General features: G+C 40.2%; 1 protein-coding gene across 1 annotated transcript in view; it reads right to left on the bottom strand.

Annotated features, from left to right (window-relative positions):
- DOT1L (DOT1-like histone H3K79 methyltransferase) overlaps positions 1 to 25,363 on the bottom strand; it is a gene marked incomplete at its 5' end in the record, with an annotated part of 48,992 nt that overhangs the window by 18,049 nt on the left and 5,580 nt on the right. The window contains 9 exons of the mRNA XM_009586456.1: positions 624 to 731; positions 2,187 to 2,228; positions 3,249 to 3,355; positions 5,664 to 5,732; positions 7,084 to 7,163; positions 9,900 to 9,955; positions 18,027 to 18,089; positions 20,767 to 20,861; positions 24,239 to 24,467. Coding sequence (XP_009584751.1) covers positions 624 to 731; positions 2,187 to 2,228; positions 3,249 to 3,355; positions 5,664 to 5,732; positions 7,084 to 7,163; positions 9,900 to 9,955; positions 18,027 to 18,089; positions 20,767 to 20,861; positions 24,239 to 24,467 — 849 coding nt within the window. The remainder of the gene's footprint in view (positions 1 to 623; positions 732 to 2,186; positions 2,229 to 3,248; positions 3,356 to 5,663; positions 5,733 to 7,083; positions 7,164 to 9,899; positions 9,956 to 18,026; positions 18,090 to 20,766; positions 20,862 to 24,238; positions 24,468 to 25,363) is intronic.

The following is a 25,363-nucleotide window of genomic DNA, read 5'->3' on the forward strand; positions in this document are numbered from 1 at the left end:
AACTTGGTTTAATAATTTTATGAAAGGAAACGGATGCATTGTGGTTAAATAACATTCCAGTGAAGTAGAATTGCTTGGGATAAGAGCTGTCCCCAACACCCAAAGAGTTCTGCTCATTCTCTTCTGGACTTACAGATTACAGAAAAGAAAATCTGTAACTGTTGTCTAAGAAAAGCTCATTATTCACCCTGTATTGACTATATTCTTCAACTGAATTTCATTAAAAAGTCAAAGTACATTCAATACTTTATGTTTTTGTGCATGAACAGTCACTGCATTTCTAACAGGAATGGAATGAGAAAGGAAATGAGTCTTTGCAAAAGACTCAGCACATTTTGAACTCCATTCAATGGTCATGACTCAGGGAAAGCTCTGCAAGCTGGTGCTGAAGGTAAGCAAGAGGGGACAACCAACTATTCTATTCATCTTGCAATACCTTTTCCACAATTGGTGGTGCAATTCCCAAGTGCAGCTTTTATTAAGTCACTCCATCATATTTTTGTCCACAGCAACAGCTATACCAGTTTACATGTTCAGAACAAACAGTCGGTCTTCCCACAGAATCAGGCTTTTCCTGACACAGATTATGAGTTCATGCACAGCTAAAGAGAAAACACATTTACTCTACGAAAATGCAGGGTGTTCACCTTGTTTTCTTGAACCTTCGTTGGCGTAGTTGTGTTGCTCTTATTTTCTCTTTGTTGACGACGTCTAGCTGCCTCTTGTTCCTCCTGGATAAATGTTTAAAAAACATTAAAAAATGATTCTATATATTTATCACTTTTTAATACAGACCACTCTGTTTCCCAGCTTAGTCTTCCACAAGAGCTATGTGTAAGTGCTCTTACCATACAATGCCTAATTAAAAAAAAAAAAAAAACAACCACAAACAACTGACCCTGCCTCAGGCAACACTCAGTGGCAAAAGGAAGATAAGTGCAAGTCACCCTTTTGCACTGCATTACCTACTATAATGGGTCTCAAACATGCAGCCACAGGGCAAAGGAGATTAAGTCCAACCTCTTCTCTTATTCTGCCCCTCGCAATTCCACCCCCCAAATCACACACTGGTGTTACAGGTTTTGGTTTTGGGTTTGGTTTTTTTTAATTAATTAAATATTTCACTAGCTTTACCTATATCCCCAACATTTCCTGTGTTGCTACATCACTTTAAAAATCTTACATGACTTGAAATGGCAAAGCCATTAATCATCTTTTAATTCAACTTTAGCCAAGTCTGTAGAGGAGACTAACAAAAAAAAAAGCAGCAACTTTTAAGCTTGATAATCTACTAGGCAGTAAGGACAGGAAATTTCAAGGAGCTCACTCAAAGCCTTTCTTGTACCTTCCAGGTGAGGTTTAATTTGCATAAGAATTCTGGCAATTCCAACATCTCTTCAATTTAAGCACGTTACCAACGAGACCATATAAATGGCAGATTTAAATAGCCTCACCATTAAAAGCAGAGAAGTTCGAAAGTACATGGATGCCACCCTGCATTTTTTCTTTTGACTCTGAGAAGTCTTTTTTCTCCCAAGTTTGAATTCAGCAGTCTGAAATAACCCAATCTCAAAGCTACCATTATTCTGTTTTCAACACTTACTAAGCAAGTCACTCTGAAGACTAACATTCACCTGAAGTTTTAAATTAAGTGGCCTCACTTAATTCTCTTACTGGGAATACCAGCCTCATTGGTTGTTTCAGATTAATACAGCTCAGCACAGTCTCAAAAATCCTCTGGCATTTTAATTCCACATGTGATAGCACAGACTGCAGCAACTGACAACACATTTCATGTCTCAAATAGCATGTCCCAAAAGTAACATCTCAGAGTGCTCTTCAGCTTCATTTTCATGCAGCTGAACACTGGGACAGATTCAAACTACCATCTCCTTCTTTAACTTCAATTCTTTAATGAACGAATAATTCTTTATAGATCTCCAATGCAAGGGAAAAACACCTTGCAGCTGCCCCATTAATTCTCTATTAGAACGCTCTTGAACATGATTGTATTAGTGCTTGATGGCATATGATGCTTCACTTCAATTAGCTCCACACCCACATTCCTTGCTTATCAAGAAAATTTGATATTCTATCGATTCTGTACATCTTTAACAAGTGACTAAATTCCTCATAGTGGCTGCTCCATTATTTTGAGTTTCCTACAGAAAATGACTGAAACTTACCCTGAGTTTTGGATTTTTGAGACTAGAAAAATAGTTTTCAAGCTGAAAATAGAAAGATAAGATAGTCATTTTCAAAGTCACGACAGATGAATACATGAGAACAAAATATTAGCTTAAGACAAATGCAGAACTGCAGAAATTCTGACTGGTTTTCTTCTGACAAGTTACATCAAGAAGCCATTTACATTCATTCTTTTTAGCAACACAGACACGTTGTATAGCAGGACATAATCCAAGCCTTAACAAGGTTTTATCATCTTCACCACTGCCTATCCTTGTTTTAAAGCTTTGTGTCATATATCTCCACTCAGCAGAAAGTTATTTTCAATGAAGCTACTTCAATCTTGTACTCCCCTAAAATATTTATCTGCACTCTAGCATATTCTTTAACAAAACCATTATTAGACTACCGCAGACTTAGAAAAATAGTGTTACTATCACATTGCAAAAAACTCAGTGTGGGAATAAACTATTTCTCCACAAAAGTTTACATTTCTACAGGGTTGTTTGTTTTCTTTAACTGAAAAAAAACAGTGAATGCATCAGCATTGTTACAGAGGTTTGGCTAGTTCTACAACAACTGAAAGTTCTACTAAAATTGAGATTTACTGCTTAAATATGATAGAATGAAATGGTCTGTACACCACAAAGGAAACCGAAGAATTAAAGACCCACAGAGTCTTTACTCACTGTGGAAGCTATAGCACAAGACCACCATTCTGCATAGTTGCATACTCTGGAGCATGAGAAGGAATTATACTTGTAAATCTATGCACCTTCAACGAATTAATAGACTACCATAGTACTGTCCGTAATTACACTGTTGGTGTAACATGCTGCACTGAAGCAGCCAGCGGCTAAGCCATGCAGTAGGATCTGCACATTCAGCTAGACTGAACAGGTAACTGGGGAAGCGCACCCATTCCAATTAGGTGTGCTACAGGTCTGTAAAAATGCAAACAAATACCAAAACAATTCCCAAGAACAAGGATCTGAAGTTGGCATGTTGATTCTAGAGCAGGGAAAGCAGCCAGAGATTTACTGGCCTGGATGTATACTCACTATGGTTCGGTCAATAGTATGCAGGTAGTAAGAAACTGGTTTCCCGGTCCATGACACAGACCCTTTCAGTGGTGATAGCTCCACAACTCTCATTATAGTGCCAATATCTAAAGGAAGAAAGTCAAGTTAGGGAACCAAAGCTTGCTCAGTTTACCACTCAGTTCTACTCAGCTGAAACTAGCTATGCAACAGTAAAGGCATATTCAAAACAAAAAGATAAATTTTGTATTCAGATAGCAATGTCCTAGAAGAAAGCATTGCAGTGAGTTTAAAAAGCAATTTCTTATTCTCTTGCTACATGCACCCTACAGAAAACTTAAGAAATTTGGAAGATCTACCTTTCATTTCTTCAGACATAGTCAGCCATTCTAGAGTAAAATTATGTGCTAGTGCAAGCTTTTAACAAACAGAACTTTCCTGTGTCTCAGAGACAACTTTTACTAGGAACCCAGCAACAACACATCTGTAGTAACAGGCAGGATTTAATTAGATAGAACCAGTAACAGAACGTCATTAGATCCAACCCATGTAAACTGTAACTGCACTATATTTGGACTGGGGACAAACATGTTTTGTATTTGCTTTCTTGCCTGTATTTGTTTTGTTCCCTAGAATTAATAGGTATGGAATGTGTCTAAGCATTTCCATAACCACTGAATACTGAGTGAGTGGCATGACTGCAGAAGAAATCATGGCACACTTCTAATTAAATAGAAAATTACCCAGAAAAGTCAAAAAGCAAGGTTTAGGATTCAGCAACTTCAACCACTATTTTAACCACATTTTAATACTTGTTTTGGTTTGTCCCAACTCTTTCCACATTTCCCTTTCTTTTTCCAGATGGAACTACTAAGGACAAAAACTATATAAAACTTCAGCATTCTAGAAATGAATTCCCAATGAATCCACACTGGGGTGAAAGCTGAAATAGGATAAAGAACTGGCTCAACTGACAGTCATAATCAGGGCTTTTATTAGGTGAAAAAAGCAGTACACATTGGCCCCTTTGCCTCTCCACCACGTTTTTAATAACTGCAGTCTCCCAAACCTAGCAAAGACAGAGATACCAAAATGGTCGGAAGCCAGGAAAGAAAAGGCTGGAGAGGCCAAAAAAATTTATTTACGTAGGCAGGTCTCCCAGTTGAAACCTCAGAAGTGCCTTCTTACATTTCATCTAGTTCTAGTGTGCTGTAAAAGAGGTAGTAGGCTTTACTTAGGCGCTCTTTGTCTTATTAGCAAACTGACAGACTGATCTCAGCTCTCTGGAGGTTTGAGGATTTCCAGGAGTACCATTCTGCCTTTTTTTCCTTTTATTTTCAAGTACACATCTACAAAGGATTGGCAGGCCAGGACCCAGCAGTTAATAAGGTTCCGAACAATCAGATGACACAGAAAAGAGTATCAAACAGGAAGGAAAAGGGCAGTTTTGGGTGTCCGATGCACAGGACATTCACAACAATTCAAGCTCAGTAAAAATAACTCACAATGGCACTATTTCAGTGAAATGCCTTAATGACAGTCTTCAAATTGCTATTCTTGAAAAGCAGTTTACCATGAGTGTCAGGCCAAAACAGAAAGCACAGCTTGAGATTTGTAACTCAGTATGTTACTTGCCATGTTTGCACAAGGAGGGGAATAAGGCATTTTTTAAATTTAGGGAATGTTTTGCACTGGACACAATAAATATGTGTAAAACCAAGCTTGGATCATTCTTTTGCTTCAAAAATTTCAACAATAAAAATTGAAAAAAGGTCAGAAGCAAAACCAACAACACAGGTGTTAGTAATCTCAAAACCTCATTAAACTGCAGTTCACGTACTTGCAAAGGACAACATTGGCAAATACCAAGTCTACTATGTTCAAAAGGGAAGAAAAACAAAACTTTGTTGACAATAAAACAGACACAGCAACTGGGCATTTATGGGATAGGTCTGTTTGATCAATTTACAGTACAGAAGACAAGGCATTCAAAGTTGAACATGTCAGCTTCTAAGCCTAACAAATCATGACTGGTGAGATTTACCTGTCCAAATTTAGACAGCTATGGTATAAGGAATTTGCATGCAAGTTAGTCACTGCTGCTCTTTGTAGTTAAAGAAACAAACCACGCCCTTAAAACACCTTATTTCTCTTCAACTATAAAAGATGCCCAGCCAGGGAAACATTGACATTATAGACATTAAACACAGCAGGATGAACCCCATAAAAAGAGTGTCTGTTTGTTCCAGTGTTGGGTGGGTTTTTTGCTTGTTTGATTTTAAATACATGTCACTTTGGCATGTATGCTATAATAATACAACAGCATTTTTCTATTTACTCACACAACTCTTTAAAGAGCAACAAAAACCCACTACAGACATGTTCAGATAATGAATACACCATAATTGTAATGAACAATAAAAAGGGCAATCATACCACTCAAGTTTCGACTGTTAATTCTAAAATTTAGAGGTGCAAAAGGTTTTGAGGACACAATTCTCCCACCTGGAAAAAGAGAAAAAAAAAAGCAACGTCAGCTACCACAGTTGCTTCTAGAAATGACTACTTATTAAACATAACCCAGACAGAGCCTTAAAGAGCAGCCCTAATAAAACTACCACTTATATCATTGCAAAAAAAAAAAAAAAAAAGAAAATTACTTAAAACTTATTCTGACAGCATCTAAGAAAGTGAATATATTAGTCCTGCTAGGTAGCTATGAGGTGACACCTCAAGGATCACTTTAAAATGACACATCTTAAAACACTTCAAAAGAAAAGAGCGCATTAATTCTCAGTGGCAATCTATAGAAATTTCAATTAGGAACACCACTATCTCATTCCTAGTTAGCATCTTTTATGCTAACACAAGCCCCCAAAGCCCTTTTATTTAAAAGAATGCTAATCTGCATTTCACAGCTATTTGCGGTCATTCAGCCCAAGGCACAGAGCCTGAGCACCTTCTGGGAAGAGAACTAAGGTTTCTTCATTTTGTAAAGAGTGCTTGAACCTTCCCCACCTTGCCACTTCTCTCAAGCCACCACTAAACAAAAGTTTAAAAAAAAAAAATCAACCACTAAAATTAAAGACGACAGCTTAAGTTCGGGGGTTTTACGGTTTGCAACAGAGCCCAAAAGTCACATAATTTATTTCAGCACAAAGCTGTACTATGGGAAGCCACAGCTTCTTTGTTCATGCCACACATTTTTCTTCTCAGAAATACTTATTTTTGTAATTTCTGCCATAACCAAATAAATTGTTACTTATCCAAGCGGTTAAGAGGAAGGAAAAAAAGACACCTCGGGCAACGTAAGGGCCACAGTGGGGTTACTGGGCATCCCCGGCCACTACCGTCTGCAGTGCGACTTCTCAAGCATCACACAAGACATCCAGTGACAGTGTCCCCATTTTGATACTTATTAGTTAACACCCAGTACTAAATGTGACAACTTTAAATAGGAGAATCCAGTAACTGAATTCAGTATACAGTTACAGAAACTGGATATACAAAGCCATGCCTATGCAGTTAGGAAGCTTTGCAGTCTTGGCCGTTGCATGTTTTGTCGGCTCCCGTAACAGGTAAGAAAGGACTGGCAGTTCCTCCCACCCCAACAGAGCTCCGCAGAGAGTCTTCACATGCAGAGCTACTTCCAAGTAACCAGGTAGGTCAGAATAGATATTGAGATGGGAAGTAAAAAGCCCAAGAAATAACCATTGTGGTGCAGACGCTTGCCCGCAAGTCACAGAACAAAACCCACCAACCTGGCTCCTGATGGCTGTAACTAAGCCCTTACCACCACCAGCTCCCACAGTAAGCAGGAAACCAATGGAAAAAGGTTTTAAGTTCGATTTGTTACCTTCCTTCATGTTCGCAAATCGCTCCTTCAGTTGGTGATCCACCTCAGGACCAAAGGCAAAATTATTCACAAAAATAACACTGCAAGATAAGGTCTAGTTAATGAACAGGGACAGGCAAATGGCACCCAAGTATACACACACAACTACCCCCCACAACCACAAGTCACAGTCACTCATAGCCTTTACAGCTACTTTCGAAACTGAAAAACGCTGCTTGCCCCTGACTATACAGCTACTTCCATCTAACAAAAAGCTTTCTTCTTGCATAGTGACACAAAACAGTACCTTACCTTTAGCATTCACAGACACTACCCACATAATTACATTTTAAAAATTTCAAAGGCGTCCTGCTCTGACAGTTCCTCTCAGCATACAGCTGAGTTTTGCACCGTAAGTTTCAACATAAAAACAACGTGCAAAATGTTTTCACCCCTCTGCCATGGTGCAATCAAACACCAACATAGCAACTACCAACACACTTACAGTAGTTAATGCACACATGAAAAGCTATACTCCAACACAACAGACATCCATTTCATCCCATTACTTCTTCACGTGCATTTAAAATATTACAGCAAAATATCAAAATATATTTTCTCTTCTAGCTCTAAATTCCCCCATAATGCAAAAAGACAGCTGACATCTCTCAGCACGTCTTCCCTGTCCTAAACCTGGCACTTCACAACACACCTAACCCACAACAGAGGATTGACATCTTTCTTTCTGGGTTAGGAAATCCAATGAGGGGGTTTTGTTCCTGAAAAAAAACCCGTCATACGGAAACAAAGAAACCAGCACATAGGTAGAATCACACAAATGATAAAAATGTTTGGGAAAGAAACAGAACACATCACTGATTAAAAAAGAAATACCCCTCTATTTTTAAGAGCCTGGGCCTGGTCTAATTGTCTCTGGTGCTCCTTTCCTACCAGCTTGCAACAGGAGTCCTCAACATCTCTTGGAAGCCGTTGAGCACCCTGCACGCATAAACTGTGAAAGCCATTCTGGCATATTGTTTCAACATGAAGAACTGATTTCTTTGCAAGAGGTCTGTTTGAAAACTCCCCTCCTAGTGCCTCCACACATGAAACATGTTCAATAAGGACACTGAGTTTAAGAGCAGCAGCCAAAGCTATTAAAAACCACGGATGAAAAAAATGTTTATACACCAAGGAAAAAAAAAGTTATTCTTGCTACGCCTTGCTCTTGGAAATTTGGGAAACCCTGCCTGGCAAGTAAGGCTAGCAGGGGTTTCTTCCTCCTCCTTCCCAGCGCATGCCAAAAAAGAGGCCTTGCAAAAGAGCCAAGCATATTAATGGGACTAGAAAACATCCAGGGAAGGAAGGGAAAAAGACATAGCTTGCCAGATACATTTTTTTTAGTGTTCATTCTGGCACAGTATTTTGTATGCACATGACAGGAGCACAGGAGCCCCCACTCCACCTTGACTTCAGCCCTCTTTTCAGCACGTATTGCTAAGCCAGAAGTACAGTTATTAACAGGAATACTGCGTGCTGCACAGTCTGCTTACATGTCAGCACTCAACCACGTAGAACTGTGTTCTGGTACAAATGCACCCTTCCCTTCAGAGCCTGACCACCGGTCCACGCTCACGGGAAGGGTGACACTTCAATGTACTCCCTAAGATTGGATGGCTCCAATGTGAATTCGTCAGACAATCTCCAGTCTCATTAGATAGAGCAGACGCTGAACAGTTGGCGCACTCGGAACAAACACAAACACCTAACAGTTGTGAGCAAAAAGCTAATTCTTTTTGGATTTCTGTATCAGAGAGCATGGTGGCTGTGCATCAGCAGGCATACAATTAGCTGCATACTATACAAAATAAACATCTACCAGCATTTCTGCATACAGTTAGATGTACTTTAGCTACAAAATAAAAAATTTTAAAAAAAATTAAATTTGTTCCAAGGAAAATTGCACAGACAGCAGAGGAGTGTGCATTTGGAATAGCAAGCAACAAAGCAAAACCCCACTATGCTGCAAGGCTGGGAAGAGTCTGTCCACAAATTAAAAGGCACCTCCAGAAGTTTAATTGAGGTACATAATAATGCAAAAGTCATCAGCCTGGCAGACGCCTTCTTGATGGAGTACTCTTAGAACAGTGTCTTGGAAGCAATCCATAAATTGCCACAATGCTGAAGACTTTCAGAGAGTCCTCTTTGGCAACTGTCTTCCATTCCCCCATATAACAGGGTGGCCCAGAAGGTCATATAAAAATAAAGACTTCTTTTTCTGTACATAAGGCTGAAAGAATGCAAAGCCTTTAAAAATACAGAAGAGTATTTTATGCTTTTAACAATTTATTCCCTTTTTGCTACCATCAAAAAGGAGTCTAACCCTCTGTACATATCTTCACAGAAATAATCTTCAAGACCATCAGCTTAAATGAATTCCCACTTTAAGTTGCAACAGACTCACTTGGGTCTTTTGCTTTTTTTCAAATGGAAAGTGAGCCTAGCTGTATGCACCAATAGCCAAGATAACTAGTGTTTTGCCAGAATCACTGACATGAACTACAAGGATATGCAAAACAAACAGAGATTTATACTTCTCTGTATAACCAGAATTTATCTTGGATACACCCTTGTATGCAGTATCATGGGACATGCATTTAAACCCATTCTTCTAGTCAGAAAACAGGATCTAAAGAGGCCAGCATAAAAGTTGGCAGATAGACTTTTGGTATTTGCTATGGAAATTCTATATAAAAAGCTGGCCAGCCTCCCAATTTCCGTTATACAAACTCCCAAATATTCAGTTCATAAAGCAGCATTCAATTGCCGTACTGTACCTTGTGTTTGCAATTCTCTCTCTCCATTCTTCCGAGAGGAAGTCACCTCTTTCCAGCTTAAAAAAAGACAAAGAACACAAAAAACCACACACACACACACAAGAGTTAACATTGTTCCTTTCTGCTCCATAACCCTTTTCCTTTGGAGAAGGCCAAACATGCTGTACCAAGACAGCGATACTACTACTACAAATAAGGCCAAATGAAGTCTTTAGGAAATACCGAGGAGATGAAGCACCCAGAGCACCAGCTGGCTCTGCCCGTTCCTCGGGTCCCGGAGGTGCCTCCCTCTCTGCTCCCACCCTCAGCTGCTCTCCTGCCATGGGATAAACGGGGAAGGGTCTCTGGGTATCAACAATGCCCTATGAAGACTGTGCTCCCGTGGTTCAGTCAGCCCCTCTTAGCAGAGGGGGAACCAGAGCAAAGAGATTCGGCACAGCGCTTGCTGGAAACACTGGCTCATGATTCAGGCTCTTGTTGCAACGGACAGACAAGCATCTGATTTTTCTGTAGTACTAAATATAAATCTTGAATGCTTCTAACACTTTCAAATTGGAAATCAAGTAACAGAAAGGCCTTATTTGAAAATAATTACAGTTGTAACTTCAGTGACTTATATAGCATCTTTCTGATGAAACCACATCAAGTCCCAGGTTAATACCCGCAACTACATAGCTTTTCCACAGATTAGCATTTCTCAGTTGTGCTTTCGAAATGAGAGGAATCTATGGACCATGCTGTTTTGCTGTGCCACAAGTAAGGCAGAAGGAGGGTTGGGAGAGGAAGATAAGAGGAGGAGAGAAAAAATAATACACAACTATATAATTAATGATGATGACACACTTTAAAGGGGCAAGTAAGATGATGGCTTGTATCAGAACCTCAGGAACATCAAAGCAACAACAGTGACTGCTTAGCATCCTTTTTCTGCATGTATTCCTTTGTATGGAAAGAAGTGAACATTTCACATGCCAGCACTTACTCTCGTTTAGTGACAATTTAAACAGAAGTGCCTACACTGCAATGCAGACACACTCAAGACCCTTCCAAACCTCGCTAGCTAAGCCAGGATACCTGTCTCAGTGAAGCACCAGGGCCTGGTGTCTTCCACCATAGCTTTCTCTTCCCAGCAGAGCAGCCTGATGCCACACAGAGCCACAGAAGGGATGACAAACAGAGGTAAACCTGTCTGAGCCACTGTGAAGGACAAAGCCACAGTTGCCAACAGGAGTAGGTCTGCTTCTCAGGAGGAAAGGAGGGGAAAAAAAACCCAAAAAAGTAGTCTAAACACCCTGCTGCTACACACTGTGCAAGCGGGCTGAGAAAAGCGAACATCGAGGGTTCTCCAGGAAGAGATCAAGAACTATGCAAAGAGCCTTAAGCGTTAGAAACTAAACATGCTGAAAACAGTAAGCTAGAATAACTAAAGTTAGTCAGAATTATCTGTTCTGCTAGGCTGAAATAAGAGTTTAAAGCAGAATTACTACCTGTATTCTCACACCTGCTGGGAGGGGATGCATGTTTTGATATCCCCGCTATAGTAAAAACAAAGCATATATTGGAGACTGAACTCAGAGAGATCCAACCTAACAACATACTACTAGGTATTTTCAATACCTAAACCAGAAACTCAATGCAACATCAGAACAGTTCTGAAGAGTACTGAGTTGTTCTCACTTCATATACGGAAACATTTTTTCTGGAGCTCTATATGCCTATTTGTGAATGGAGACCATCTCCAGATTATTTTTAAGAGATAATTTTGTCTCAAAGTCTTATCTGTTCATGTAGTAAATAGTTTCATGGTTGAGTAACCAAGACACAGTAGAAGAAAACCCACATACAAGGCAACTACATTTATTTCACAACCATTTTTGCAAGTCAGCTTCTATATTGCAGTCCTCCACACCACACAGTTTCTAATGTCTACATGAGGTTTTCATACACTAACAGGAGAAAGAAAAACATTTGAAAAATAAGGAAGCAGGATTATAAAGCCATAGTCTAGCAAGAGAACAAAGAACCAGCGTAACATGAAACTATTTTGAAATACTAAGCTTCATATAAAGGTCTTGAAATCAAACCCAAGTGGCTGTTATACTTTATTTGGATCCAGTTACACTGTATTTTGTCCTGCCTATGTGGTTAGGAAGAACGCAGTTACAACCAACATCTCCATGATATAACACATGGAGGCTGAACACTTTTTCCCCATCTACTTTTGCAAGATATAGCCATGTTACAATTCAAATGAACCTCAGCCCTGTTTAAACCCGTCTATTTTTGTATTGTGATGCTACCCTAGCTCATACTTAGCCAATAGTTGAGGGAAAAATCTCACCAGGAAAAATACTGGACTACAGAAATAACCAGATGGTCAACTGTGGTTGGCAGTAAATTGGTTATTTTTTCCCCTCTGGAAGCAAGACAGTGATTCCTGGATCAGCGGTCTGCTACATTCAAAGCACAGTACAAGAGCTATCTGATTGCCTACTCCTGATGACCAGTTTCTTCACCTACTGTACTTGGGGAGCAGCGATCAATAAATGATGGCCTAAAAGGAGGAAAGTAGGGCCTTCCCCATCAGCTGACACAGGGAACCCAACAAAATCCCCCCCAAAATCCCAGTGGTTTACAATAATTCTGAGAGCGAAACAAGAACTGGTAAGGAAATGCCAGCTAACTAACTCCTGGCCAAGGGCTGCAGTAGCTAAACCAGTAGAAGAACATGATCCATTATGGTCATGTAGGGAGAAGCTGGCACGCCCATGCAAAGCAGCGGTGACAGCTACAGGGATGCACTCAATCTCTTCCCATTGCTGTCCCCACCCCCATCCTGTTCCTCCTCTCTCTGCGAAACTTAATCTCCTTAGTGAATAATGAATGGAAGGGACCATCTGTAATGCAGATATTTTCATCTGATTATACAATGCAGGAGACATGCTTTATCTAAAAGGATAATTAGCTCAGTGAAATCCGCTTCAGAGAGCTGCCAACCTGCATTGTTTCTAAATTTAGAAGCCAAAACAGGTTTTTATTCAGGTTTTTCAAACAGATAAATTTGCTCTACAGAGACTGCAGAAATACGCTCAACGGCATCTGATTCCTATAACTCGAAGAAAACCGGCAGGTCACCGCCCGGGGGAAGCAACAAGAGGTACACTCCAGCGGCTGTGCATTCATCACGTAGCAGAGCAACAGTTTATGAAGGTCAAGCCCCTCTGCCGCGGAGGAGGGCTCCGTTCTCGCCCCAGCGCTGGGCTGGAGTCTCTCTGGTAACGCTCTGTTTGACCGGCTACACAAAGCCATAAATTCACACGCAGAATGCCTCATTCCAGCAGCCTCCATGCAAACACTTGGCTCACAAAAACTAGTCATTTCTGCCTGGAAAAGTACACATGGTTATTTTTAGGTTCCTGTTCTTTTCAAAAATAACTGGAGGCATGAATCCAAACCTCCAAAATGTGGCATCATTTCAAAGCCACAGGGGATGTTTGGAGGGCTTTTCAAATACCAAAACATCAAGTTTCCCGCTGAAATAGGGCATTCAAAAATATCTGGGACAAACAGATATCTTGCCCTTTCCTCAGCTGCAGGGTACTGTTAAGCAATGGAAGTTTTTAAGTACAGGTGATGTCAGTTATCCCCACAAACCAGCGGCTGGTATCAGGCAACAAGAGACAATGAAACTCCTACACAAATCACTCCGCTTTTGCTCAGAACAGAGACTTCCAGGAAAACAAGCCAGAAAGGGCACCTCAAACTCAGAGACAAGCCTGCAAGCTTACAGATGCCAGGCTTCCACTGTTCTATGCACAACAAAAATCACCTCTAACCCATGGGGCTGAACCACAGAGCATCTTCAGCAATTAGAAGCTACTGGGGTTTCCTCTGAGCGGACAGCACACGTGTCAGAGATGTCCATCCAGCCAAAATCCCAGCCTTTAGCAACGCCGACCTGTTTTCCTACACTTATTTTGAAGACTTGTAGATGATTTCCACCTACTGCTAAAACAAGCTTTTATGGAACAGTGGAAGGTATTCTCTAACAACCCTGAGTAAACAAAAACAAAACAAAACCTTGTCTTCAGCAGAACACGCGACTGCAGCTACCGCCACCTTCGCTTGCAGAGACCTACTCTAACCTACGACTGGAGGAATACTTTCCCCTAGCAGAAGAGTACAATGGGTAGTAGGCACTGAGGACACACTGAAAACTTTCTTCAAGGGTACCCCAGGAAGAACATTTAAGCACTTTCTGCTACGTGGCAATCTCAGCATTGTGCCCTAGATACCTGGAGATGGCTCTGATTTTGAGGCCACATGAGGATATTTACAGTTAGAAACCATGAAAACCCATCTGCCTCTTAATTGCAATACCGCTTTTTAATTTGATGACTGCACATGTGCAAAAATTCCCCAAGAAAGACTCTCTAATTATCTAGGCCTAATGACCTTAGAAAAGTCTCCTGTTTCCTTCAGACAACCGTTTTCTTGAAAAGAATGGGGTAAGGCTAATCTTGGAAACTTCTCAGTTCCATGGGAAGAGAAACAAGATGATAAAAGGAGTGGAAACAAAGTGAGATGTGTTGGAAGTGGGACATTCTAGTCCAAAAAGCTGAAACAGCTGATGATGATGAAAAAAGCCGTAGAAGTATAATGCATTCCCTCCAAATGCAAAAGAGAAGACTAGCAAAGAATATGATTATCCCTAACCGATCAGGAATTCGACATCAACAACCATACAACCACAGCACAGGCATGTAAATATAGCAAGTTGAAACATAACAGTTGAATAGAAAAACTAAGAAAGATTCTTATCGGAAAGTGTTACACTCTTGGGTTTTTATTTTTTTCCCCCAATTAGAATCATGAGATTGAAGAGCTCATCATTTAAAATGAAATTCAGTTCATTTAACAGGATTATGACATACGATTACCTACAATAGCTAGAGATCAGGAGACTTACAAGCCAACGTATGATGAGCAACCTTTCTCCCACTCTTCTCACGACCCAAATGGATCTTCCCACTCTAAAGCTGCAGCGATGACCCATTAGTAGCAGCTCTAGCTCTACAGAAGCCTTAGGTATCCAACATGCCTCAAGACACTTTGCCACTAGCTACTGGTGAAGTTTAACGTGCAATTATCATCTGGAAAGTGACTACGCAAAGATGTTTTGTTTTACTGAAAAGATTTGCATATATGTGACTCTGCATATTTTGTATGGAACCATTTCTCAAAAGAGACTTTTTTCTATGATTGTAGACAAAATAGAATGGAAATATACCTGGACAATCAGGGTTTATTTTAAATGTTGTCACTGGACCTTGCTCATCAGAATTCACGTGTCCCAAGCTCAGAACTTCCAGCAGTAACAAGAATATTCCGGTGGGGAAGGCAAGGAAGTGAATCTGATGGTTGCAGAGCTGGTAAGGGCAATCAACCATTGCCTCACCAAAACAGTGTTAGCTAAAAGACAAGACTTAAGACAAGCAGCAGATCACTTTTCAGTGAGAAATCAAAAACCCATTTGTATTGGAAACCTATAATTGTACTAGGCTCTTGGCTGTTTAAAAAAAAAACCAACACCAACACAACCCTGCAGGCCCAACTCCAGGATTTATCGCTGCCTTATGTACCACAATTTTTACTTTTACAGCGAGGCAGCTGTTACGTGCATGAAGTCAAAACCACCATCCACATTATTCAGACAAAGCTGCAGGTGGGATCTGAGGCTTCTTCCCACTGAACTTCTGCCAAGCTTCCCTCCTCCAACACTTTATTCTTCTCAAAATATTTATTTTTCATATGACTGCCTAAAACATTAGAGTGGAATTCACAAGTTAAGCTCTGCTGATGAAAGACTATTTCAATTTGTGCTTATTTTGTCTCCAACATTTGGAATTTTGGGACCCCACTAAGCATTTTGCAGGGACAAAGTTGTTTTCCAGAAAGATAAAGATACCAGGCTTTTAATTCCGTGCCTTCCAGTGTCTTCTAGCTGCATTATGAGACAAGTTTGCTCTCTGTTTAATGATAGTCACCTATAGAAGATGCTATCTAAGAAATTACTAAAGAAAATATACTGTTTGGCAAAAAAACGCAATTGTAAGCCTAGGATGTTTGATGAAGCAATAAAAACTAAATAAAATCTGCCCTGTATGTCTACATGTAAAAGACCAAAATCTATCTTCAAGCATCACTGTGACAAGGTGATAGGAAACCAACTCTCCTTAAGACAAGAAGTGCTGCAAGTGTTCAGCCCTTCCCAGGGAAGCAGACTGCATACTCAAGAGAAATTTTACTCTAAACACTTTTCAGAAAAGACTTATAAAAGCCAAAGAACCTAGCAAAAAATAAGTAGCTTTGTTTCAATATAGTACCAGACTCTGTCACTTGGAATGCACAATATGGAAATGCTCGCTGCCTACGGCAATCAATATGCTTTCAATATTTTAGTCCAAGTTCCTATCCTATTCTTTAAATTACACAGCTCATAAGCAGAGTATCTTCAGTAACGATTCCTTTCATGTAATGCCAGCTGGGTGACACAATGGAAAAATGCCATATGGCCACTTCATGAAAAGTAAAGCATTCACAGTGTTTCCACAGCAGGAAAGAGTTAGCAGCCTGATATCAATCCTCCTACAAACTAGTCCCACAGCAGGCCCAGCATCCCTCTGAAGAAAATCACGCTATACAGTAAAGGCATTTCAGGAAGAAAGTGCACAGAGGCAGGTGGCACTACCACCTTCTCCAGCCTGCTTCCTGAAGGGAGAGTTACAGTATCCTTCGTTACAAGATAAGCCCTCTAAAGAGCACCAGGGATCCCAGCAGACACCGAAAATTGGGAAATAAAGGCTGGCCATCTACGACCTGCCATTTGATCCCACACTGCTGGAACGCTGAAAGCCCTGCAGTTCAAACCATTCTGGTAACATAGCAATAATGGCTCTGTGCAAAAGGAAAATGAAGAAGTAGTTCCCCAAACACTTGCTCGCACTTCAACTGCAGTACGCATTGGTAGCTGCAACTTCTGAACTCTGGGCAATTAGGGAACAACCCTGATCCATCCAGCCTCTTCCTTGACCATAGGAAAGTAGTAGGAGAAGCATAAATGTATTTTCAAAACTCCCAGTGGGTTCCTATTGTACTATGATTACATACATTTCCTCACTGGAAAGTGATTAACTAGGAAGCAGACTTTCTTAATGACATTTAAGAAGAGGGAGAAAAGGAAAAGGGGAAGGAATGGCACAAGGCAGTGTATGACTCTGCACATGCTTCACACTATCGTTACAGAGTGGAAAACACATCCACAACGGTTAAGTAACATTCGGAGGAAGCGGAAAGCTATTTCAACATGTGTCCCTAGCCCCAAGTAGAGAGATGCCCTGTGATGACCCATTTACTCCCCCTGCTCTTGCTCTACCCTCAGAGCATCTAATTCCAATCCTTTCCAAATCAGAACTAATCACCCACCATCCTTCCTGAGCCCACAACCCACCCCTTACTTCCAACTACAAACCATCTATCCTGTTAATTGGTCCTGGAGTTTTCTGCTCTAATCTCACAGTGCTGGCATTCATCCAGAACTTCCACCCCATGCTCCCCAATGTTGAAACCCCTGCCGTCCCACCCCCTCCACCACCTGTCCCAGGTGACCACACCTTCACCTGCCTGCAGAACCAAAGCTTCGGCTTTTGTTTCTAGCAGGAGATTTCAGAAACCCAAGGAGGAACTGCCATTTTCAATAGCCTACCCAGGAGAATCCCCATAGCGCGGAGAGAGGCGGGGGCAGGGGGTGAAGTAAAAGGAGATTTAATACAAACAGAAGACACATGGCAGCCCCAGTTAAAATGACAACGTTTTAGAAGAATAAATCTTCCAAGAGCTTCTGAAAAGACTTGAAAGTACTCCCAATAACACCATACCACATGTCAAGCAAGACAAAGAGAGGGGCCTGGGAGGATGTCTTGGAGAACACCATCCTCAGGATCAAGATAAAAGCCAGGAAGCAGATATGACTCATACTGCTGCTTGGCTGGTGAAAGGCTGAAGAGGACTTTGCAAATTGTGTACATCAGCATGGATCACAAAGTTTTTCAGCTGAATTTCACTCACTGTGTATTCTGCATGTTTTTTCCCATACCATTTCATCCACTTTCTGAACTCTCTGTCCATCGTCTAGAAGAGGGAGGAAAAACAAAACCACCTATTAGGACATCTCGTGTTACCAATTACATCGCAGTAAAAGGAGGTGCAGCTCTGACGGTGTTCATTGACCCCCAAGACTTTTTGTTTGGTTGGTTTAGGTTTTTTTGCCATTAACACTCAAAGGATAGGCAGACGGACAACTACTGTAGTTTAGTTTCCTTAAAAAAAAAAAAAAAAAAAACAAACTTTGCTTCATCAGGGCCAAGTCAAAGCTGGCATCTCCTCTCCCTCCTTTTCATCAAAGTTACATGTTATAAGCAAGGCAATCGGAGTTGACACTGCTCAGCACTAAAAATGGCACAACCTTAAGTAGCTACTGTGTTGTGGTACGTAATCCCACAGCGAGCAGGAGGCAGTGAATGCAGCCCAGTCTAAACCCGGATAGCAAAGGAACAAACAGGATAAAGACAGGTCTGCTAGAGTGAATGAGAAAGCAGAAAGCGGCATGCAAAGCATTGCAACAGCAAACGGAAGGAGCATCGTACTTGCGGAGCAACCAGGAAGAATGCTTCAAACTACATCTAAACAGACTAGGGCTGCAGAGGATGGAAGGCTGCTACTACCCAACCAGGTAGCTGCGCCAGTTTTCCGTTGCCCAAATATAGGAGAAAAGAACCAAAACCTCCATACATCAAGATAGCTTGGTGCCTTACAAATATGCATCTCCACATCTACAAAATCTTGTCCCCCCTAAAATTGACAATATGCAGCACAGGTGGTTACTTTAGAGTGGCAGTGAGGGTCCAGTTACACCTATACAACACATTTGAAAATGAAACTCAAGTGTCTCGGAAGACTGAAAAAAAAACCTCCTGGTCTTTAGAATTTGACTCCACGTGTGGGAGGGCCCAAATTTGGACGCAGCAGGGAAAGGGGATAAGGGAGAGAAGCACAGCAGGAAATGGAGATGATGGAGACCTCGATCAGCAGGTCAATAAAACAATGTGTGTGGACAGATGTGTTTTAAAATTCTTTACGTTTCAAAAGTACTCCAAAGCTTAGTAGGATAACTCACAAAAATCTTCAGTATTTTCATATGCTGTATGAACTTACATTTTAATTTTTTTTAAGACAACTTCACTAAAACAAATCCATAACATTCTTCCTCTTTAGCTGAAGCTTTTCAAAGTCATCTGCATTAATTATCATAGTAACCAGAGATGTGTTGCCACAGCCAATCTTAACTAGAAACTTAATCCAATCCCCTTCACAAATGTCTGTCAGAGATGGGGAGGAAAACTGGTCCATTACACACAGCACAAGGCAGATTAGCTGTACACAGGCAGCTTCACACATTCTGACACTGCAGCAGCTGTTTAGTTGTTAAATCTGACAGGACATTGTCTGTAACCAGAAGAATAATGCAGTATATTTTGTTCATCCAGTAATCTTATGAAATACCGGTGTACTTCTGAAACTGAAGGTATCCCATGAGTTAATAATACTCCTGGTATTCAATTTGTGGGTAATTTTTTTGTTTGCTAACCATTTTCACTAAAGTCTTGTGTTTGCACAATGACATGAAAGGGTGTTAGTGAAAGTGAGAATTTAACTCTCCCTCTTTAACACTGATCTTTAATAGTAAACACAGATGGGAGTCCAGGCCTTAGTGACTCCCTAATGAAACCAGAACGCTCACACAGAGGGACTGCAAAGAGAGCTCGAGTTGGAAATTTCCACTGGGTCATGGCAGGGGAAACAAAATGGATTTTTAGATCCCTGTCTGATCCTCTTCGCCACTGTGTTTATGCCCACACCACTGAAAAGGAGGATCAAGGATTTTTTTTTTTTTTTTCCTTCATAAGGTATAATTTTCTAGCCTGTACGGACTGAGTCAGCTTGTTTTAACAATACGGAAGGATAAGTTTCTGTTCAGTCTACTGAAGAAAGTAAACTTCTTATGGTAAGGCATGACTAACCTTTATTGTTTGCTTGTAGCTCATTTGCCTTCCAGTTTGCCTTGGAACTGATTATCTTTGTGGGTCCCCATTGGCACAGAATTAGAAGAAGTGTAAAGAAAACTGCCTGCCTGACTAAACATTATGGTTTTCGTATAATAAGACTTCATTTAGGTGCCTACTAAGCAGTTATTAACCAGATACCCAACACAGGCCTCATCAATTAGCCTACAACAGTTTAATAACTACGCAGAACCTCAACTTTAGGACACCAAAAAAAGGCATCGCTACCATAAGCAGAAACATAGCCTTTAAAACCTTTAAGAACTATTTGTTTGGTGAATTCATTCCTAGCTTTGCTTAATGCTATGGTCTCTGGAAGCCGTTAGAGCCGTTTCAGACATGGAATGATTGCAAGTGTTTAGGTGAAGCTCACACTGCACTTCTTTTGAATAGGTCCTATTGTTAAAACAGTTTTACATCTCCTGGTCCTGAAATCACTTCAGAAACATGCTAATGCTCCTTCTGTGCACTCCGCAAGCACTGCTGGCATACACTTCTAGCACAGCTAGACATACACTTCTTTTCCCAAGCATGCCGAGCCCCAGGTCTTACTGACCCGAGCAGCAAGAGCAACTAGGACTGAAACTCTGCTTTTCTTCCTGCACAGCAGTTAACAGTAACCCTGAACCACTGAGTTAGCCTTGAAGTAAGGCATACACACACAACTCACTTCGAAAAAAACTCACCTCAGCATATTTGGCTGGAATATCAGCTTTCTCCACACCATAGTGATGTTTGCAGTTTGTGGCTGCAGCCACTTGAAGCACCACCTGACCCACACCTGCAGGAAAGAAAAAACAAACCTGAGAACAAATTTCAGTAGAAAACCACCGCAAAAGGAGATAAGAGCTTTTAGAGCAAAGGCCAACAGGAAAAATGCAGGTAATCTGTGGGACCAGGCTTCAGGGTACAATTTCAACTCCCAGTTGTGTCTGACAGTTCCCATATGAACTCTGCCTATCTCTCAACTGAAGAGCAGATTCAAGGCAACGTGCATTACTAAAGTCAGTCCCATTTCCCTGCAAGATGTGAAATACTAAGAACCTGTTTTTCAGTAAAAAGGGTTTACATCCTAACTAGAAAGTAAGCAGTGCAATTTCACTTTTCTTACAGAAAAGAATTTCTACCATTGTAGTTCTGAGGTTTACACTTTTTAGTATATTGAGCACTTTTTATGATACTAGCATAAGACTACAACATTTACAGCAATGTTTGCATTGATAATTATTAATGGCTAGTTTTATTAAATATTACAGGCTCATTTTTACAAATTCACACAGATTTCAGAATAGCTGTATTTTAATTTTTTTGTTCACAAATTTGGTATGCATTCCATCAAATCTACAGGTTTTACATTGTAATTCACTATTTAATTAAGTAATTGAACAAACAGTTAGACAAACCCTACCACATCCCAAAACAAGTACTTGTTGGTCACATACCTACGCCATTAAAGATTGGCTAAAATCTTCGTCATAGTCTAGCAATATTTATACTGGTTTTCACCATGAAATGCAGCACAAAGTCTGAGAACATGTAAAGCTTATTTATATACGAGCTACTTTAGAATACCACTTTAGAAAATATAGGGTTCAACACTCAAAATTTCAGAAGCAACCACTATGCTGGCAAGACTAAGTACTACTTAAAAATGCATGAACTTCCCATCACTCCAAATTCTACTTGCATCAGAAGCTACCAGCAGTAATTAGCTGCCATTTCTACACCTTGCCTGAATGCATTCCCTCTCCCCCACTCCAGCTATGTTAAAAAGAAAAAAGAAAAAAATATTCATTAGATTTCTCTCTGTATGAGCGACCCACATTTTGCACACACTAGAGCAATGTCATACCACATTTGTTAAAGCAGTCACTTAAGATTTTCTTAAACATCTAATATCATCAGTAGTACACTGATGCATCACTTTTTGTCTATGACTAAGGCAAAATGCATCCTTGTCTCACCAGTGCACTTAATCATTCTGCAGATGACCACATGGGAAACAAGAGTGAATCTAAGAGGATAGCCCATTTGCACAGAAAACATATTGCTGTTTTCCATTTCATTGGCTGCCGGCAGGAAGCGGCACTGGTAATTGAAGGGGTGGAACGCCTGCATTTAAACCATTACCACTATAATGTTGTCTGGCACAATGAGAACTGTAGTGCTGACAGGGGGTTTTGTTGTTGGGTTTTTTTTGGTTGTTTTGGGGTTTTTTTGCCAATTCCCATTTTGCGTACACATGCATATTTTATACACATGCAAATATGGATGTACAAATTTCTGCAGGGGGGAGAACATGGACAATCAAAGATCTGAATCAGAACTGTTTCGCTGTTTCTTATTTATGAAGAGCAAGAAGGCCAAAGACTAAAGGGACCATCAAGAACACACCGCAATGTCAGATATCATATGATATAGCATAAGTTATTAATCTTGTCTTTTTTTGGCTTTTCTTTTTGCAAGAACTTAACTGTATTGTAATTGCAGTTTGCCTAATGATGATGCATACCTCCATAAACTCCTCCTGCAATGAGCCACACATTCCTGGCATCACACACAAAACTAACAAGAACAGCCACAGCATCCTGGTGGGGGTTTAGCCCTGCTGTTCAGCCACTGCTGTATGCATGTAGTTATTGGAACGGCGTTAAATTTACTGATAGAAATAATATGCTATGACAGTGTTTTCATTTACACTGTACTCAATGCTGCATTGATTACAATTTACAAAAAGTTCACTCCTTCAGTACAAACTCAACAACTATCTTCTGGTTTTAATTGCTTCAGTGCTCCAAACATTGAAAGTCAAAGGCTTCTGAATTTAAACTATTCCTTTCATACAGGCTTTTTTGACCAACAGTATAAACATTCACAGTCTATCTCCAAGATTAAAGTGTGGAGGTTAGTAATAAATACCTCATTTTATTTCTGATGATAGCAGGTAAAACTATCTAACATTTGAGCTTATTACATAAATAGCAGCACTACAGGACTTCAGATATGATCTTCTTTAACCTTCCTGAACAAACAACTGTGAGCACCTATGGCAATTTTTTTTCTTCCAGATGGAAAATAGTTTGTCAGATCTGATGCCTTTCTAAATGTCTCATCTGAACGTAACTCATTGAAACAGGAAATTTCAGACAGAAGTCCCACTAAGGCAGGAAGCGGGGGTAAAAAAAAAAAAAAAAATGAAAAATCACTGAAGATCCCCGCCTGGAGATGTATTAACTCGGGGGGAAATGGCAGTCCTGCTGTATTTAAATTTAAAATATATTTGTTTTTTAACAACTGAATGTATTTTAAAATATTTTGCTCCAGAAGTCCTGTATCATACCAGCAACAAAACCAAAACATACTTCATTTAAAACTTTACAGCCCATCCAGTAAAAGGGGAAATTCTTATTACTCCTTTCCTGCTCTGAACCAGATTTTAGCAACAAAAAGAACATCATCATCTTCTTACTCAGTATATCTCTTCCACATGTGTTTGAGTCATATCTGGTTTCTTTACCAGCTAAAAACATCTATTTCCTTTTAAAACCCTAACCTGTTCATGAGATGCAGTTGTAGGTTGTAAGCTAGATTTTGTGGGGTCTCACAAGGCAGCTGTTAAAGCTAACTATAAAGTCTTTTTTGACACACTGAAAAGTATGTCAGAGGAAAAAAAACTGCTTAATTTTCAGATTCCACACTAAGTGTTTCACGCTGGCATGGGAAGGGTCAAGAAATCACATTTTCAGATATGAAGGGCACAAACTGAATCCACTGAAAATAGATGAATCTTTAGAAATGGAACTGCTATTGTTATCTTTCAAGCGTCATTTTTAATATTGTTTCTTCTTTATAAGTGTATCCACCAATAGCAACAGAAACCAAGATTTTTCTGTAATAAGGGTTTATTGCATTTGTAGGCTGACATTTCACTCACACCACAGGGAAGAACGCCTGGGATGTCTGTTTGGTCTATTTAATCTTGTCATAAAAAGCAGGAGCATCATTGCGGATTATCTAGAAAAGGTGCTTATCCTGTAACAGAATCCTTAGTCCTGGTTTACTTTCCAAACATGAATTTCACTTTTTTTTTTTAAAGAAAGGAAAAAACAGCAAGCAAAAAGAGAAAAAGAAAACCCACTTAAGTTATTGGTCACTTACCACTGCCCAAGTCAACAAACAAATCATCCTCTGTCATTTTAATTTCATCTATCATTTGGGCCACTAAGTCAAAGGAAGTTTCTCCGTAAACCTCTGGGGAAAAGGGCTCATAGTTGTTAAGTTTCTCTGGATCAGTCACCGAGTGGTTATACACTTGCTGCAGGATGTGCCGGAGGAGCCCGTTGGAGGGACGAGTGTTCAGTTTCATCGGTTGGGTGGTTCCCTTCCACTAAAGGTAAAGAGCAGGAAGAAGATAAGAACCCAACGTGAGGACAAGTAAACGTCATCAAAACAAGGCTGCATTGGCATAACACAGAAATGAGATAAACTCCCTCCCATCCCCTCTCTCACAAGCTGGTCTGCAGGTGCTCTGTAAAGATAAAAACAGTGAACGATACTAAAGAAATTACGCAACGCCGATGGCTCTATGCTTTGTCTCACCTCAACTAATAGGTAATTTCAAATATACCTGCTGGAAATAGGTGGTAAAGGGGAAATCAAAGAGATGTAAAAATCAATAGGTAATGTAAAGCTTAATACTGAATATAGTTGGAGCAGGTGTAAAAGTTCGTTCATTCACTTTTTATTTACAGATCACCACTGAACTGATGTTGACTGTACTGTCAACGTAAGAGCAGTGTCATTTTGTTCCAGGAACTGTAGGATGGGAGGGATCATATGTACTCAAACAGGGAGTGGCAGGAAAGAAATCAAGCTTCCTTTCTTCTTCAGAAAAAACCCTAAACACAAAAGTTGTTAAGTTTTAAAAATGTGTACCTCTCCCTTTGATAAGGAAAAACAAACAAAAAAAGGACAACTCCAGGACCCTCCTAAACATTCTTCTGTTTGAGGTTCACATGTCAAGAAGAAAATGAAACCAATCAAGTTTGCCACTGCAGACACCAATTGCAAATGCTGAATAGCTTCAAATTTTAGCCATTAACCAACACACACATGAAGGCACCTGAATCCAAACAAACACAGGTTTTAGGGAGTTATAGCCCACAAAGTGAAGGAAAGCCTGGCAAAAAAGTCTTGTTGCCATAATACTGCATACTTCAAATAATTCCCACAAGCACAGCAGAGAAAAAAATCCACCTATACTTTCAAAATTAAACAGAATAG

This window comes from Fulmarus glacialis, unplaced genomic scaffold (assembly GCF_000690835.1).
Source record: "Fulmarus glacialis isolate BGI_N327 unplaced genomic scaffold, ASM69083v1 scaffold9211, whole genome shotgun sequence".
In the NCBI taxonomy this organism is placed as follows: Eukaryota; Metazoa; Chordata; class Aves; order Procellariiformes; family Procellariidae; genus Fulmarus; species Fulmarus glacialis.